This window comes from Macaca nemestrina, chromosome 17 (assembly GCF_043159975.1).
Source record: "Macaca nemestrina isolate mMacNem1 chromosome 17, mMacNem.hap1, whole genome shotgun sequence".
NCBI classification, from domain to species: domain Eukaryota; kingdom Metazoa; phylum Chordata; class Mammalia; order Primates; family Cercopithecidae; genus Macaca; species Macaca nemestrina.
This window is the reverse complement of record NC_092141.1, coordinates 18609463-18627317: the sequence shown is the minus strand read 5'-3', so window position 1 is coordinate 18627317 and position 17855 is coordinate 18609463. Positions and strand designations below refer to the sequence as shown.

Sequence of the window (17855 nt, the reverse complement as noted above, 5' to 3'; positions counted from 1 at the left end):
TCTTTTCCTTTGTGTTCATCATTTTGGCAAATTACTCCAAGATGGCAATTCCAGCCAAAAGGAAAGACTTTTCTTGGAAGGAGAAATTTTATTATTTTTATGTACAGAAAACGCAACAGTGTGTACTTAACCCAGTTTAGTGGCAAATTCTTTAGCCTTTGCCTTTTCTAGGTTGGTAATGCAAGCTACAGATTTTGGACCCAGGGCATTGCCTCCCTTGTGACAGCAGATCTCATATGTCATTGTAATTTGTCCTGCCAGCTTCCACCAGCTTAGCCAGAGCTCCTTTATCTTCCAGAAAGTTAACCTGTGTGAAGGTGACAGTGGTACAGGTCTTCCTGTGGAACTTGACACCCCTGTCTTGACAGTGCAGTAGAGAATCCCCATCTTAGGACACAGCGCAGGCAGGAAGACAGCCAGCTCAATGGATCCACCACCAGCTGATCCTTCATGTTCTCTACCAAGTTGTTGGCGGTGTCAACCCCTGCTTGAAGTGTAGGTGGTCTCTTAGTAGGGACATCCCCTTTGCCGGCAGCTTTCTTCTCAGCCTGGGCCAACAGTTTCAATCTCTTCCCGTGCTGTGTCTCTTGTCTGTACTGTGGGCAAGCTTAAGCAATTGAGTAGCTTAAGTTTGGTAGTCTGAGGCCTGGGTGAACTGGTCAATCCCAGGTGGCACATCAGCCGCTTATAGAGGACAGCGGCTCTGCCGCTGCAGCCAGTTATAGCAGGACTATTTGACAAAGTGGGTGAGGCCCTTCGGCTAGATGTCCAATGCCAAAATTCTTAGGACTTTTTCTCAAATGAGATTTACCACCTTATTGGCCTACTGCTGCTCCATGACAGCGGGGGCCAGGGCCACTTTCTTCTCCTTGGCCTTCTTTCCTTTTGGCATCTTGGGCAGCTAGAGGAGAGAGGCTGCTGAAATGTCTCATCTTCAAGGAATCCTTCCCTCACCACCTCTTCCCCCGCACTAGGTCAGAGACCCTTACTGACATGCTGTCATAGCACTCTATTCTACTTGAAAGGCATCTACTGGTTACAGTTAAATAATGGGATGTGCAGTCATTTATTTGATTTTTGTCAGTGCCTCTCCTTGGACTCTACGCTCCAAAGGGCAGTGATTATATTTTAATTGCTATGTCCTAACGCCTGTTATGGTGTCTGGAATGCAGGAAACTTACAATAAATATTAATACTTGGGCTGGGCGCAACAGCTCACGCCTGTAATGCCAGCAGTTTGGGAGGCTGAAGCAGGCGGATCACCTGAGGTCATGAGTTCAAGATCAGCCTGGCCAACATGGCGAAACCCCTCTCTACTAGAAATACAAAAATTAGCCAGGTGCGGTGGTGGGGTCCTATAATCCCAGCTACTCAGAAGGCTGAGACAGGAGAATCACTTGAACCTGGGAAGTAGAGGTTGCAATGAGCTTAGATTGCACCATTGCACTACAGCCTGGGTGACAGAATGAGACTCCGTCTCAAAAAAAAAAATTAGGCCGGGTGTGGTAGCTCATACCTGGATTCCAGCACTTTGGGAGGCCGAGGCAGGCGAATCACGAGGTCAGGAGAGTGAGACCATGAGACCATCCTGGCTAACACGGTGAAACCCTGTCTCTACTAAAAATAGAAAAAAGTAGCCGGGTGTGCTGGCAGGCGCCTATAGTCCCAGCTACTTGGGAGGCTGAGGCAGGAGAATGGCGTGAACCTGGGAGGCGGAGCTTGCAGTGAGCCGACATCACGCCACTACACTCCAGCCTGGGCGACAGAGTGAGACTCCTTCTCAAAAAAAAAAAAAGAAGAAGAAAAGTTAATACTTGTTGAAAGCGTGTTTGAGCTGAGTGTGAACGTTTTACCAGGCAGTAGAAACTGTGAAGAACAACCTAGTGGCTTGAAATAGCTCGGCATATTCAGAAACAGTGAGAAGTTAGGGATGTCGTATGGTGCAAGGAGACACCAGTGAGTTAAGCAAGGGCAGCAGTTGAGTGCATATCATAAGGGTCTTAGAGAACCATGTAGGTTGAGTGGCAAAATACACAGAAAATTGACCATTTTAATCATTTTGAAGTATACAGTTCAGTGGAATTTTGTACACTAAATGTGCCACCATCATCGTTGTCTAGTTTCAGAAGGTTTTTTATCACCCCAAGAGGAAACCTCATATCCATTAAGCTGTTACTCCCCTTACCCTCTCCTCAGCCCTTCACAACCACAAATCTGCTTTCTCTCCCCATGGATTTGCCTGTTCTGGGCATTTCCTATAAGTGGACCCATATCTTACATGCTCTTTTGTGTCAGGTTTCTTTCACTTAACATAATCTTCTTGAAGTCCATCCATGTTGTACCATGTATTAATATTAGTTCTTCATTCCCTTTTTTTTTGGTTTTTGAGATGGAGTTTCTCTCACTGTCGCCCAGGCTGGAGTGCAGTGGTGCAATCTCAGCTCATTGTAACCTCCACCTCCCAGGTTCAAGTGATTCTCCTGCCTCAGGCTCCCCGGTAGCTGGGATTACAGGCACCTGCCACCACGCCCGGCTAATTTTTTGTATTTTTAGTAGAGACAGGGTTTCACTATGTTGGCCAGGCTGGTCTCGAACTCCTGACCTTGTAATCCACCCACCTTGGCCTCCCAAAGTGCTGGAATTACAGGCGTGAGCCATTGCGCCTGGCCTCTTCATTCCTTTTTATGGCTGAATAGTATTCTGTCATATGGATAGATCACATTTCATTTTACCATTCATCAGTTGATGGACATTTGGGTTTTCATCTTTTGACTATTGTGAATAGAACTTCTATAGACATTCATGTACAGGTTTTTTTTTTAATGTGTTTTTTTGTTTGTGTTTTGTTTTGTTTTTGAGACAGAGTTTCGCTCTGTCACCCAGGCTAGAGTGCAGTGGCTCCATCTCCACTCACTGCAACGTCCACCTCCTGGGCTCAAGTGATTGTTCTGCCTCAGCCTCCCAAGTAACTGGGATTAGAGGCGCACACTACCACACCCGGCCAATCGTCGTATTTTTAGTAGAGACGGGGTTTCACCATGTTGTCCAGGCTGGTCTCGAACTCCTGACCTCAAGTGATCCACCTGCCTCAGCCTCCCAAAGTGTATTTGAATGTGTTTTTAATTCTTTTGGGTAAATTTCTAAGAGTGGAATTGCTGTGACATGTGATAACTCTATGTTTAACTTTTTGAGGAAACACCAAAATTTTCCAGAGTGGCCAAAGCATTTTACATTTCCACTGGCAATGTCCAATTTCTCCCCATCCTCAACAACACTTGTTATTTTACTTGTTTGTTTTTTAATTCTATTTCATTATCATCCTAATGGGTGTGGAGTGGTATCTCATCATGGTTTTGATTTGTGTTTTCCCAATGATTAATAATATTGAGCATCTTTTCATATGCTTGTTGGCCATTTCTTATCTTCTTTTTCCCAATGATTAATAATATTGAGCATCTTTTCATATGCTTGTTGGCCATTTCTTATCTTCTTTGGAGCAATGTTTGTTGTATTTTTGGTGTCATAACCAAGGAATCATTGCCAAATTCAGGATCAGGAAGAATTATACAGAGGAATCTGTTATTTTGAACATAATTTATATTTTTTACTTATTTTTGTTTTATAGAGAGAAGGACTTTCAAAATTCAACAAGATCTATGAATTTGATTATCATCTGTATGGCCAGGTAGGTGCTAAAATATTTTCATCATAAGCAAGAGAAAGTAGTCAGCCTAGTCATATGTAGAGTATGTCACTGTCTTAAGAATAACAGCTGTTAACAACCTAAACGTTCCTGGTTACAGGTGATCACTTTATAATTTATGAGGAAGTCTCTTTAATAAAATATGGTCCCATCTCAGCTCTTCATTTCAAAAAAGAAAAAAAAAAGCTAATATACAATAGTTTGAGGAAAATTGAACTAATGCAAGAGGTGTCGTGGTACTAGAATTGGAATGGTGATTGTATTCCTATGGCTTTTGACTTTGAAGACCTTGTATTTATGTTTATTTCTTCCCAATCAGGTTTTTTAAAATGTCTTTAATAGAAGCTCCTCCCTCTCATTTGAATGACTTGGCAAAATAATAACTGTAAAAAGACTAACTGAATTTTGAATTTTGTCATCATTCAGAATGTTACCATGGTAATGACTTCGGTTTCTGGACATTTACTGGCTCATGATTTCCGGATGCAGTTTCGAAAATGGTCAGTACAATTCTCAAGGGAAGAACTTTCAGATTATAGTAAGTTGTGAAATTTCAGAGAACTTTTGAGGCATGTTGATCTTACTGGGTAATTTTTTTTTTTTTTTTTTGAGACAAAGTCTCAGAGTGAGACTCTGTCTTCCAAGCTGGGGCACAGTGGCATGATCTTGGCTCACGGCAATCTCTGCCTCCCAGGTTCGAGTGATTCTCCTGCCTCACCCTCCCAAGTAGCTGGGACTACAGGCACGCACCACCACACCTGGCTAATTTTTGTATTTTTGGTAGAGACAGAGTTTCACCATGTTGACCAGGCTGGTCTCAAACAAGGCGGGGTTTGCCTTCTTTTGCCTCCCAAAGTGCTAGGATTACAGGTGTGAGCCACTGTGTCTCGGTAATTTATTTATTTATCTGTTTATTGTTTTATTTTAGTTATTTTTTTAGACGGAATCTTGTTCTGTCACCCAGGCTGGAATGCAGTGGCGCAATCTCAACTCATTGCAACCTCTGCCTCCTGGGTTCAAGCAATTCTCCTGCCTCAGCCTCCCGAGTAGCTGGGACTACAGGCGCCCGCCACCATGCCAGCTAATTTTTTGTATTTTTGTTAGAGACGGGGTTTCACCCTGTTAGCCAGGCTGGTCTTGATCTTCTGACCTCGTGATCTACCTGCCTTGGCCTCCCAGCATGCTGGGATTGCAGGTATGAGCCACCGCACCCCGCAGTAATTTATAATACTAAGATGACCTAGGATTATCTGATCCATTGTGAATTTTTATTAAATCTTTAAACAGTCACTTTTGGTGTTCCCTCAAAATTGCCAGGCCTTTTTCATGCAGCCATTGGATTGCATTTACCTGTAAAAGGGCTCCAGAATGCCATCTTATCCGTCCTGTTCACACTCGTGGAGAAGTGGACAGTGTGTCATGCAGAGGGTCATAGCCTTGCTTTCAGTTCACCGGGACCTTTTCTTTTGGGGATACACCATGAACCCATTGGAACAGTTTGCTGTCATTAGATTGGAGGGCTCTCTGTCATGTACTGAGTTGGGACTCTGTTTTCATGTCTTTTCTAGGCAGAGCTGCAACCCTCTTGTCCTCTTTGAAGCAGAAATTGAAAAGTACTGCCCAGAGAATTTTGTAGACATCAAGGTAGGGTCTTTTGGAAGACATATGGCACTGAACAACCAAAGAGTCAAATAGAGTGATATCTTTATTTTTAATGCATTGGCATTTGGAGATAAGGTTTTCCACCAAACTCACTACCATGATTTAAAAAGCTGGTTCCCACCCATTGTATAAATGTGGCCAAGTGGCCAAGAAACTGAAGTAAACATTTTTTTATGAATAGTAGTTGTTTAAATCCTAGGAATAAGAGCTGGACATGGTGGTTTATGCCTGTAATCCCAGCAATTTGTGGGGCCAAGGCAGGATCACTTGAACCCCAGGAATTTGAGACCAGCCTGAGCAACATAGTGAGACTCTATCTCTCCAAGTAAAAAAGAAAATTAACCAGGCATGGTGATGTACGCCTATAGACCCAGCTAATAGTAAGGCTGAGGAAGGAGGATTACTTGAGCCCAGGAGGCAGGAGGTTGAGGCTGCAATGAGCTGTAATCACACCACCACACTCCAGTCTGGTGAGAAAGCGAGACCCTATCTCAAAAAATAATCCTAAGTATTGTAAACTATTAGTGCTAGCTAGTCCCCATCTCACCCCTTGTTAAATGGAAGAGGCTACAAAGTATAAATGCCTGTTTGACAGTAAATTGCCAGTTGTCAAGCAGTCAGGGCATGCGTAGTTAATTTATTTTAATTTTTTTTTTTTTTTTTTTTTTTTTTTGAGACGGAGTCTCGCTCTGTCGCCCGGGCTGGAGTGCAGTGGCCGGATCTCAGCTCACTGCAAGCTCCGCCTCCCGGGTTCACGCCATTCTCCTGCCTCAGCCTCCCAAGTAGCTGGGACTACAGGCGTCCGCCACCTCGCCCGGCTAGTTTTTTGTATTTTTTAGTAGAGACGGGGTTTCACCATGTTAGCCAGGATGGTCTCGATCTCCTGACCTCGTGATCCGCCCATCTCAGCCTCCCAAAGTGCTAGGATTACAGGCTTGAGCCACCGCGCCCGGCCTTAAATTTTTATTTATTTATTTATTTATTTATTTTGAGATAAAGTCTCGCTCTTGTCCCCCAGGCTGGAGTGTGGTGGCGCAATCTCAGCTCACTGTAACCTCTGCCTCCAGGTTCAAGTGATTCTTTTGCCCCAGCCTCTGGAGTAGCTGAGATTGCAGGCGCCTGCCACCACACCCAGCTAATTTTTGTATTTTTAGTAGAGATGGGGTTTCACGATGTTGACCAGACTTGTCTCGAACTCCTGACCTCGGGTGATCCACCCGCCTCAGCCTCCTAAAGTGCTGGGATTACAGGCGTGAGCCACCAAGCCCGGCCAGTTAATTTATTGAGAACTAATAAACCTTTGGATGAAATTCATTTGGGATTTGTTTTGTTTTGTTTTGTTTTGAGACGGAGTCTTGCTGTGTCGCCCAGGCTGGACTGCAGTGGCGTAATCTCGACTCACTGCAAGCTCCGCCTCCCGGGTTCAGGCCATTCTCCTGCCTCAGCCTCCTGAGTAGCTGGGACTACAGGCGCCTGCCACCATGCCCGGCTAATTTTTTGTATGTTTAGTAGAGACGGGGTTTCACCATGTTAACCAGGATGGTCTCAATCTCCTGACCTCATGATCCACCCACCTCAGCCTCCCAAATTGCTGGGATTACAGGCGTGAGCCACCGTGCCTAGCCGGGGTTCGTTTTTTTTAACCAGGTCATAATCAGAACTGCTCGAAGTGTGTGTGTGTTAGAGCTGAATTTTAGGTTTCGTCATATTGGGGAAGTTATATTAAACCCTCTATTCTAGAAACTCATTTGTGGTTCTAAGGGGTTGTATGATCATTAGGACCAATGAGAGCAGTTTTCTCTGATCTCTTTCCTTCGCCAAGTTGTCACATTCCAAGAATATTATTAACCTTCAGTCAGATCCCCTTAGCATAGAGGTGTCAAGTCACTGTTCTGCAATTCTGTTCTCACCACTCTTATTCCACTGTGAACTTCAGAAAACTCTGGAACGAGAGACTCGCCAGTGCCAGGCTCTGGTGATCTGGACTGATTGTGATAGAGAAGGCGAAAACATTGGGTTTGAGATTATCCACGTGTGTAAGACTGGTAAGTGCTGCTGCTGCTGACTTTCTCTACTTTGGGATTCCATAAATAGAGTGTTCTCATTTGTATGTGCAAGTGAGCCACAGATGAGTTCCTGTGCAGATACTTTTCCTCTCGGTCTGTGAGTCCCACCAGCCATGTGTCCTGGAGCAAATCACTGAGCCATTGGGAGCCTCGACTTCCTTGTCTGTAACATCAGGCCAATCCAGCATGTTTCCTGGGACTGCCACAGAGATTAGATGAGTTAATGTGTGATGTAAACCATTTAGACCAGGACTCATTCCTTGTTAGGTACAAGCATACAAGCAGATACCCAGCTCCTTGAGAACAGGGACTTTATATTCTTTTTGTTGTTGTTGTTGTTGTTGTTATATATTGAATTATTTTAGTATTTGGTTAATGGAAACAAAAATAGAAAAATAAAATTACATATTGAATATGTGTAAAAGAGTGAATATACCACAAGTAAAGTACAAAGAATAATTACAAAATGTTCTGTTTTATTTTTTAATCTCTCCTATTATACAGTGCTCGACTATTAATAAATAATTGTTGCAGTGGATTTAAAGGCTCTCGCCGTGTTAATGGTTTTGGGTAACTTAGGAAGTGATGAACGGGCTGGCCATTCTCTAGCTCAGAGGGTGGGGTTGCTATTTTCCTTTAGTGGTTTTGTGTTCAGCGCTGTAATGACTCCTGGAAATTTTAGTGCATTAACTTTCAAGGACAGTGTGTATATGTCCTATATTCTTTCCTGAAGGGGCATGAAATTCCCCCACAGAACCCTTTAATTGATAGTATTTTTCTTTTCCCAAAAGGCCTGAGAGAGCAAGTAAGATTAAAGTCTCAAAAGGCAGCCAGGCACGGTGGCTCATGCCTATAATCCCAGCACTTTGAAAGACTGAGGCAGGTGGATCTCCTGAGGTCAGGTGTTTGAGACCAGCCTAGTCAACATGGTGAAACCCTGTCTCTACTAAAATTACAAAAATTAGGCAGGTGTGGTGGCATGTGCCTGTAGTCCCAGCTACTCAAGAGGCTACGGCAGGAGAATTGCTTGAACCCAGGAGGCAGAGGTTGCAGTGAGCCGAGATTGTACCACGGCATTCCAGCCTGGGTGACAGAGTGAGACTGTCTCCAAAAAAAAAAAGAAACAATGCTCACCAAGAGCATTTTAGTATTTTAGTTACGGAAGGGGGCATGGGTATTTCTCGCAAGGTGGAGACGAGAGACTGAGAAAAGAAATAACCCACACAGAGACAAAGTATATAGGAAGAAAAGTGGGCCCAGGGGACTGGTGCTCAGTAAGTGAGGACCTACACTGCCGCTGGTCTCTGAGTTCCCTCAGTATTTATTGATCACTATCTTTACTATCTCGGCGAGGGGAATGCGGTATGATTGTAGGGTGATGGTGGGGAGAGGGTCAGCAGGAAAACATGTGAACAAAAGACTCTGTGTCATAAATAAGTTTAAGGAAGGGTGCTGTGCCTGGATGTGTACATAGGCTAGATTTATGTTTAACTTTACATAAACACAGCGCAGTAAAGAGTAACAGAGCAGTATTGCCACCATGATGTCTCGCCTCCAGCCATACAGCGGTTTTCTCCTATCTCAGAATATAATATATGGTCGGTTTTACACCGAGTCATTCCATTCCCAGAGACGTGCAGTAGACAGATGCCTTCCTCTTACCGCAACCGCATAGAGACCTTACTCTTTCACTAATCCTCCTCAGCACTGACCCTTTACGAGTGTCAGGCTGGGGGGCTGTAAGGTCTTTCCCTTCCCACGAGGCCATATCTCAGGCTGTCTCAGTGGGGGGAAACCTGGACAGTACCCAGGCTTTCTTGGGCAGGAGTCCCTGCGGCCTTCCGCAGTGCATTGTGTCTCTGGTTAATAGAGAATGGAGAATGGTGATGTCTTTCACAAAGTGTACTGCCTACAAACACATTTTTGACAAAGCACATCCTGCACAGCCCTAAATCCCTTAAACCTTGAGCCAATACAGCACATATTTTTGTGAGCACAGGGTTGGGACAAGAGTCACAGATTAACAGCATCTCAAAGCACAACAATTTTTCTTAGTACAGATCAAAATGGAGTTTCTTTATGTTTTCCTTTTTCTACATAGACAAAGTAACAATCTGTCTCTCTTTCTTTTCCCCACAGTTACTAGCTAAAATTAGCTCCATCACTATTTTTGAGAGTATACTCAGTTTAAAGGTTATGGTGGTGTTTCCTCTTTAGACACTGTACACCACTGATTTAACCTAATAGGTAAATTGGTCACCTCACAGCTTCTTGAACTGGTTTGCCTTTATTTCAAGGGGCTTTAAGAAAAGTGAGTCCTTTATGATGGAGGGCAGTGTGGTTTGACTTTGACCTTGGTAACGCCTTGTGTTCTGCAGTAAAGCCCAATCTGCAGGTGTTGCGAGCCCGATTCTCTGAGATCACACCCCATGCCGTCAGGACAGCTTGTGAAAACCTGACTGAGCCTGATCAGAGGGTGAGCGATGCTGTGGATGTGAGGCAGGAGCTGGACCTGAGGATTGGTGAGGAGCTAGGCAGACCCCCCCATGGCCACATTGTTGTGTTATGGGACCAGAAATGGGCTCTGTGTAGATATGTGCAGCCAGCCCTGGACTCTTATTAGCCACCATTTTCACCTTCCTTCACTCTCCAGGAGCTGCCTTTACTAGGTTCCAGACCCTGCGGCTTCAGAAGATTTTTCCTGAGGTGCTGGCAGAGCAGCTCATCAGTTACGGCAGCTGCCAGTTCCCCACATTGGGCTTTGTGGTGGAGCGATTCAAAGCCATTCAGGCTTTTGTACCAGAAATCTTCCACAGAATTAAAGGTAGGGCCTGGAGTGGGGGTTATGGCCTGGGACCTATGGGCCCAAGGTTAAGGAAGGGGACTGTGAGCGTTAATAGCACTAATAAAGTTGTAATTTATTTTAGTCTTGCTGTCATCCTCCCTGGCCCATTACAATCCTCTTAAAGTTCCCTTTGTTATCCGGAAATTCTTCCTTATTTGATATTCCTTTGACTTTCACTACCTTTTCCTATCTGTCATATCATGTGGCTTCTCTGAGACACAGATAAACCTTTTCCTATCTGTCATATCATGTGGCTTCTCTGAGACACAGCCTTTCTGTTTGTCTCTCCTTAATATAGTAACTCATGACCACAAAGATGGTATCGTAGAATTCAACTGGAAAAGGCATCGACTCTTTAACCACACGGCTTGCCTAGTTCTCTATCAGTTGTGTATGGAGGTAAGAAGTCCTTCGAACCCTTAATGATCTAGGAAACATTCTGCACACCTCCCAGATCACTCCCACTGTTGGCAGAGGTGATCTGTCTCATTCTCCCATTGGACTTTAGCTTTAAGTTTGCATCTCGGGATCACTTTGGGGACCAGTAAGACTAGAACCCCCTGAAAACAGCACTAAAAGGAAAAGGGAAGTATCTGCATTCTTTTTAGATAAAATCAGAAATTTTGGGAAATGTATAGTTGAAATCTCCTCTTGTGGCATATACTGTCACCAGAAATTATCAAGGATTAGCTAGACCAGTCCAGGTCATTGACTTAGAGAGCTAGGAGAGAATGGACAGCTTTGGCTCAGCCCCCTCTTTGTTGGTCGCGTGAGGAAATCTAGAGAAGTGAAAGTCACAAATTAGTGGGTTAATTTTATATACTGATAAAAGCTAGGAAGAAAATAAGGCAAGGGAAAGGGATAGAGAAAGGCTGGAGGGACAGGGAGGGGAGGGGTTACACTTGAGCAGAGGCTGGAGAGATTAGGGAGAGGGCTGGAGGGTGGGTGGGACATGCATGTGCTATAGAAGGGAGCAAGACTGGCCCGGGCCATAGGCCAGTCAGTGGCAGAGTTAGGACCCACCCTAACGTTTCCTGGCCCTTGGGCTGTATGGTTTCCTTTCTGATGTCACTTCCTATTAGCACATAACAGCCTGGTTTAACCCAGGGACTGCACAGAGTCATGCTTAAGTAAAATTCCGAGCTCTCTAGGCTTAATTCATGGTGTGCTTCTGGCTGCAGCCCACTGGCAGATTTGTTACTAATTAGGCAAGGGATGTGATAACTGTGCAGCACCCACTATGGACCAGGCACACTTTGTTATGTGTTGTTTTGTTTAATCCTAATAATTCCTGTGAAGGCAGTGATAGCATCCCCATTTTCCAGATGAAGAAGCTAAAGAAAGTGAAGAGACTTACCCACAGACACGTGAGAGCTATACGTGGCAGAGCACAACCGAATCCCAGTGTGTCCCTACCCCTTCTGCAGACCGTGCTGCTGTCTCCATCTCTCTTTCACTCCACCTTTGACCCTGGACCACTGGGAGTCTCTGTAACACTGCACAATTATTTGTTAAATAAAAAGACCACCAGCCGAGGTTTCATAGTGAAACCCCATCTTTACAAAAAAGAAAAAAATTAGCTGGGTGTGGTGGCACCTGCATATAGTTCCATCTACTTGGGAGGCTGAGGTGGGAGAATTGCTTGAGCTCAGCAGGTTGAGGCTGCAGTGGGCCATGATTATGCCGCTGCACTTCAGCCTGGGTAACAGAATGAGATACTGCCTCAAAAAAAAAAAAAAAAGGTCAACTTAAATAATAATAAAATATAAAAGTAAGTAATAAAAAGGCCCGCCCTGTTTCTCCTTCACTCGGATGTGGTACGGGACTACGTGGTGGGAGATGCACACTATGAAGTTGGTTTTAAGATTAAAGGTCTCTAGCTTGTATTGTATAATTTCTCCTATTTCTTTTTTTCTTTTCCCTGAGACAGAGTCTGGCTCTGTCGCCAGGCTGGAGTGCAACAGCACGATCTTGGCTCACTGCGACTTCTACCTCCTGGGTTCAGGCGATTCTCCTGCCTCAGCCTCCCCAGTAGCTGGCACTACAGGCATGCGCCAACACACCTAGCTAATTTTTGTATTTTTAGTAGAGATGAGTTTTCACCATGTTGGCCAGGATGGTCTAGCTCTCTTGACCTTGTGATCCACCTGCCTCAGCCTCCCAAAGTGGTGGGATTACAGGCGTGAGCCACCGCACCCGGCAATTTCTCCTGTTTCTAACTCTGTATTATCCTGAATTTTTTTTTTTTTAAAGGAGCACTGGGCCAAGCATGGTGGCTTATGGGAGTATTGCTTGAGCCCAGGACTTCTGGGCCAGACTGGGTAACATAGCAAGACCCCATCTCTGTATTTTAAACAAAACAACAACAGAAGGAGCACTGTGTATGTGTACATAGAAAACTGTATTCAGGCAATGTATAGGCTGTTGGATTTCATAGTCTCTGGAGGAAGCACCTTAAGGCTTGTGAAATTGCCCTTCGCAATCTTGGTTTGAGTGGGAAAGTAGTGATGGTGTCTATCTTGCTGTCAGCTACAAGCGACATTAAGTGGGCACTCTCCTAGGCTGTCACTACAGGCCTAGCTGGTGGTCGTCAGTTTGATCTGGAAGGACTGGCATGGGCTCTCCACAGGAAGGATGGGGATGATGCACTAACAGGTTAACATGGTCTTTTCTTTCCTGGCTTTCTAGGATCCCATGGCAACTGTGGTAGAGGTCAGATCTAAGCCCAAGAGCAAGTGGCGGCCTCAAGCTTTGGACACTGTGGTATGTTCCGGACAGGCTGTTTCAGGCACTGGGGAAACACTGTTTTGAGGCCGTGGTTCTACTGCCTAGACTGTGGCTTGGTGGAAGAAAATATCACCCATCACCAGGCCACACAAGAAAATGCTTGAGAAAGACACGGTCCTGCTTAGCCTTACTGTTTGTTTTTTTTTATTTGTTTTGTTTTTGTAGACTCAGACTTCTGGGCTCAAGAGATCTCCCACCTCAGCCTCCCAAGTAGCTCGGACTATAGCCATGTGCCATGATGACCAGTTAATTATTTTTATAATTTTTTTGTAGAGACGGAATCTCACTATGTTGACCAGGCTGGTCTCAAACTCTTGGCCTCAAGTGATTCTCCAGCCCCAGCCTCCCAAAGTACTGGGATTACAGGCATAAGCCACCACACCCAACCACTGCCTGGCCTCTTAATGGTTTTTTTTTTCTTTTTGAGATTTTTTTGAGATTTTTTTTTTGAGATGTTGCCCAGGCTGGAGTGCAATGGTGCGGTCTTGGCTTACCACAACTTCCGCCTCCCGGGTTCAAGCGATTCTCCTGCCTCAGCCTCCCGAGCAGCTGGGATTATAGGCATACACCACCATCAGGTGATCTGCCCACCTCAGCTTCCCAAAGTGCTGGGATAACAGGCATGAGCCACCGCGCCTGGCTTTTTTTTGTTGTTGTTGTTGTTGTTGTTAACAACTGCGGCCGAGTGCAGTGGCTCAAGCCTGTAATCCCAGCACTTTGGGAGGCCGAGACGGGCGGATCACGAGGTCAGGAGATCGAGACCATCCTGGCTAACGTGGTGAAACCCCGTCTCTGCTACAAAATACAAAAAACTAGCCGGGCGAGGTGGTGGGCGCCTGTAGTCCCAGCTGCTCAGGAGGCTGAGGCAGGAGAATGGCGTAAACCCGGGAGGCGGAGCTTGCAATGAGCTGAGATCCATCCACTGCACTCCAGCCTGGGCGACAGAACGAGACTCCGTCTCAAAAAAAAAAAACAATTGCAATATAACTGCATTGCATGAGATTTGGGAAACAAAAAGAGGAAGACAACCATCCTTCCATAATTACTAGTATCTCTTCCAGTTTTTTAATATGCATGTTTTTACAGCATTATAACTAAAGTAGCTTGTGTTTTCCACGCAAGCATTTTTTCATGTTGCTGCATAATCTGTGTAAATATTACTTTAAATAATCTGCTATATGAACCTACTTTAGAACAGGGCTTCTCAAATTATTTGACCCCAGGAAGAGCCACCCTGACGGAACACAAGTCTGAGTAAATCACATTAGGAGTATGCCTTCTCAGTCACCACTTAGCAGGAAAATTTGGGATAGAATTACTATTAGAATTCACTCTGAAGGTTGGACATACAGAACACTAAGGCTAACAAGCATGCAGGCTAAGAAGCACACAGGGACTGGTGGGCAGTGCATTCTTTGTCTTCGGCAAGCCACAGTAAATGTGTATATGTGTGGAGGGATTGCATGGGGGCAGTTATGCATTTTGTTTGCTTGTTTGTTTGTTTGTTTTTTGAGAGGGAGTCTTGCTCTGGTCGCCAGGCTGGAATGCAGTGGCGTGATCTCAGCTCACTGCAGCATCCATCTCCCGGGCTCAAGCGATTCTCCTGCCTCAGCCTCCTGAGTAGCTGGGACTACAGGTGCATGCCACCACACACAGCTAATTTTTATATTTTCAGTAGAGACGGGATTTCACCATGTTGGCCAGGATAGTCTCAATCTCTTGAACTCATGATCTGCCTGCCTTGGCCTCCCAAAGTACTGGGATTAGAGGCATGAGCCACCACGCCCAGCTGCATTGATTTTATATAGTAGGCTTATGTTTTTTAGTCCTCACTGGTTAAGTATGCTTTAGTGTGACATATAGTCATCAGCACTGTTAACTTGTCACCTAGGGAAAAAAACATCTGTTATCCCCCAGGAGGCCTCCTGGGGTTTTCACCCTCCAGGAGAATTTACCAGGGCTTGGGTGGTGTTCCCAAAGTATGGTTCTCAAGACTGTCTGTGTTTGAACAGTGTATTAGACGGCTTTGTTAAAAAATGTAGATTTCAGCCTGGGCACAGTGGCTCAGGCCTGTAATCCCAGCACTTTGGGAGGCTGAGGCGGGTGGATCACGAGGTCAGGAGATCGAGACCATCCTGGCTAACATGGTGAAACCCCATCTCTACTAAAAATACAAAAAATCAGCCAGGTGTGGTGGCAGGTGCCTGTATTCCCACCTACTCGGGAGGCTGAGGCAGGAGAATTGGCATGAACCCAGGAGGCAGCGCTTACAGTGAGCCGAGATCGCGCCACTGCACTCCAGCCTGGATGACAGAGTGAGACTCCATCTGAAAATATATACATATATATATGTAGACTGGGCCAGAGGCGGTGGCTCACGCCTGTAATCACAACATGGCAAAACCCCGTCTCTGCTGAAAACACAAAAATTAGCTAGCCGTGGTGAGCGCCTGTAGTCCCAGCTACTCAGGAGGCTGAGGCAGGCGAATTGCATGAACCTGGGAGGCAGAGGTTGCAGGGAGTCGAAATCGTGCCACTGCACTGCAGTCTGGGCAACAAGAGCGAGACTCGGTCTCGAAAATAAAAAAATTTTTTAAATGTAGATTTCTGGCCAGACGTGGTGGCTCACGTCTGTAATCCCAGCACTTTGGTAGGCCGAGGCGAGCAGATCACCTGAGGTCGGGTATTCAAGACCAGCCAGGCCAACATGGCGAAACCCCATCTCTACTAAAAATACAAAAATTTGCCAAGTGTGGTGGTGCTGTAATCCCAGCTACTTGGGAGGCTGAAGCAGGAGAATCACTTGGACCCAGGAGGTGGAGGTTGCAGTGGGCCAAGATCATGCCACTGCACTCCAGCCTAGGCTACAGGGTGAGACTCCATCTCAAAAAAAAAAAAAATGGAGTTTTCGGCTGGGTATGGTAGCTCATGCTTGTGATCCTTGCATTTTGGGGGGTCAGAGAGGGAGGATTGCTTGAGGCCAGGAGTTCAAAATCAGCCTGCACAACATAGCAGCTTCCCCAGTGGTCAGGGCCCCAAATCTGCTGGCTTCCCAGTTGAGTCCTGCACACATTAAAGTCTGAGAACCACTAGGCTAGGATCTGACTCTGCCTGGCAGGCCCAGAAATTGTTGTTGGGCAATCTTTTTTTTTTTTTTGAGACGGAGTCTGGCTCTGTCGTCCAGGCTGGAGTGCAGTGGCCGGATCTCAGCTCACTGCAAGCCCCGCCTCCCGGGTTTACGCCATTCTCCTGCCTCAGCCTCCCGAGTAGCTGGGACTACAGGCGCCCGCCACCTCGCCCGGCTAGTTTTTGTATTTTTTAGTGGAGACGGGGTTTCACCGTGTTAGCCAGGATGGTCTCGATCTCCTGACCTCGTGATTCGCCCGTCTCGGCCTCCCAAAGTGCTGGGATTACAGGCTTGAGCCACCGCGCCCGGCCAGTTGGGCAATCTTTTCCGCTCTGTTTGACAGAAGCATCTGGAGTGACAGGGGCCAGATTTGACTGAAGATGAGTTGTGTATTTGAGTTGTGCTGCCTGACTCATGCAATACACCTAACATCCCTATTGACCCATTTCACAGGAGCTTGAGAAGCTGGCTTCTCGAAAGTTGAGAATAAATGCTAAAGAAACCATGAGGATTGCTGAGAAGCTCTACACTCAAGGGTAAATATTCTGGATTTGGGAGTAGAATTTGAACCGTCTTTATCAGGATGAAATATTTTAGAAATAGAGTTTATGGGCCAGGCGTGGTGGCTCATGCCTGTAATCCCAGCACTTTGGGAGGCTAAGACAGGCAGATCATGAGGTCAAGAGATCAAGACCATCCTGGCCAACATGGTGAAACCCCGTCTCTACTAAAAATACAAAAATTAACTGGGCGTGGTGTGGTGGTGTGCGCCTGTAGTCCCGGCTACTGGGGAGGCGGAGGCAGGAGAATCATTTAACCCAGGAGGCGGAGGTTGCAGTGAGCTGAGATTGCACCACTGCACTCCAGCCTGGGTGACAGAGCGAGACTCCATCTCTGGGAGAAAACAAAAATTACAAATAGAGACTGGGTATGCTGGGTCACACCTGAAATCCAAGCACTTTAGGAGGCCTAGGCAGGAAGATCGCTTGAGCTCAGGAGTTCGAGACCAACCTGGGCAACATAGCAAAACCCTGTCTCTACAAAAAAGAAAAATTAGCCAGGCATTGTGCCACACACTTATAGTCCTATCTGTTCAGGAGGCTGAGGCAGGAGGATTACTTTAGCTTGGGAGACGGAGGCCACAGTGAGCCAAGATCACACTGCTATATTTCAGCCTGGGCACCACAGCAAGACTATCTCAAAAAGAAAAAACGAAAAACAAATAGAGTCCACATTACAGTTTTATTGGACAGCATTATTCTTTGTATACTCTAAGAAAAGTCTCGAAGCACACACTGGTGGAACTTGTCAGGGTCAGTGAGACTCATGTGCTGCATCAGGGTTGGTCTGTCAAACTGACCCTCAGAGTGGCCAGTGACAAGCCCCAGGCTCTGAGGCTGCTGGCCTTTATCCTGTGCTGTGCTGCCCCTTTTGTTTCTCCTTTGGCTTCTTTGAGTGTCCTAGCGGGAGAGCCAGCTGCTTTTCACCCCATGAGTGGGTGCATCTCATCTCAGAACTTTTCTGAATCAGGTAACCCAGGTTGCCTTCAGTTGAGTTGGCTACATCAGATGAGTGTTTGTAGGTGTTAGTGGGTGCTTTCAGTTGTTTAATGACCAATCAGAGAGCCTAGCAATTTCTTTTTCTGTTTGTTTGCCTTGGTTTTAG

At 45.8% G+C, this 17855-nt stretch overlaps 1 protein-coding gene across 3 annotated transcripts in view; it reads left to right on the top strand.

Annotated features, from left to right (window-relative positions):
* The window catches only part of LOC105491048 (DNA topoisomerase III alpha), a 40614-nt gene that overhangs the window by 2233 nt on the left and 20526 nt on the right, over window positions 1-17855 (top strand). For 2 of the 3 annotated variants that reach the window (XM_011757158.3, XM_071082462.1), the window contains exons 2-10: window positions 3626-3685; window positions 4130-4203; window positions 5272-5347; window positions 7302-7410; window positions 9810-9953; window positions 10085-10255; window positions 10575-10675; window positions 12965-13039; window positions 16644-16726. In XM_011757158.3, the coding sequence (XP_011755460.2) occupies window positions 3626-3685; window positions 4130-4203; window positions 5272-5347; window positions 7302-7410; window positions 9810-9953; window positions 10085-10255; window positions 10575-10675; window positions 12965-13039; window positions 16644-16726 (893 nt within the window). The remainder of the gene's footprint in view (window positions 1-3625; window positions 3686-4129; window positions 4204-5271; window positions 5348-7301; window positions 7411-9809; window positions 9954-10084; window positions 10256-10574; window positions 10676-12964; window positions 13040-16643; window positions 16727-17855) is intronic. The other variant, XM_071082463.1, reaches the window with a different exon arrangement.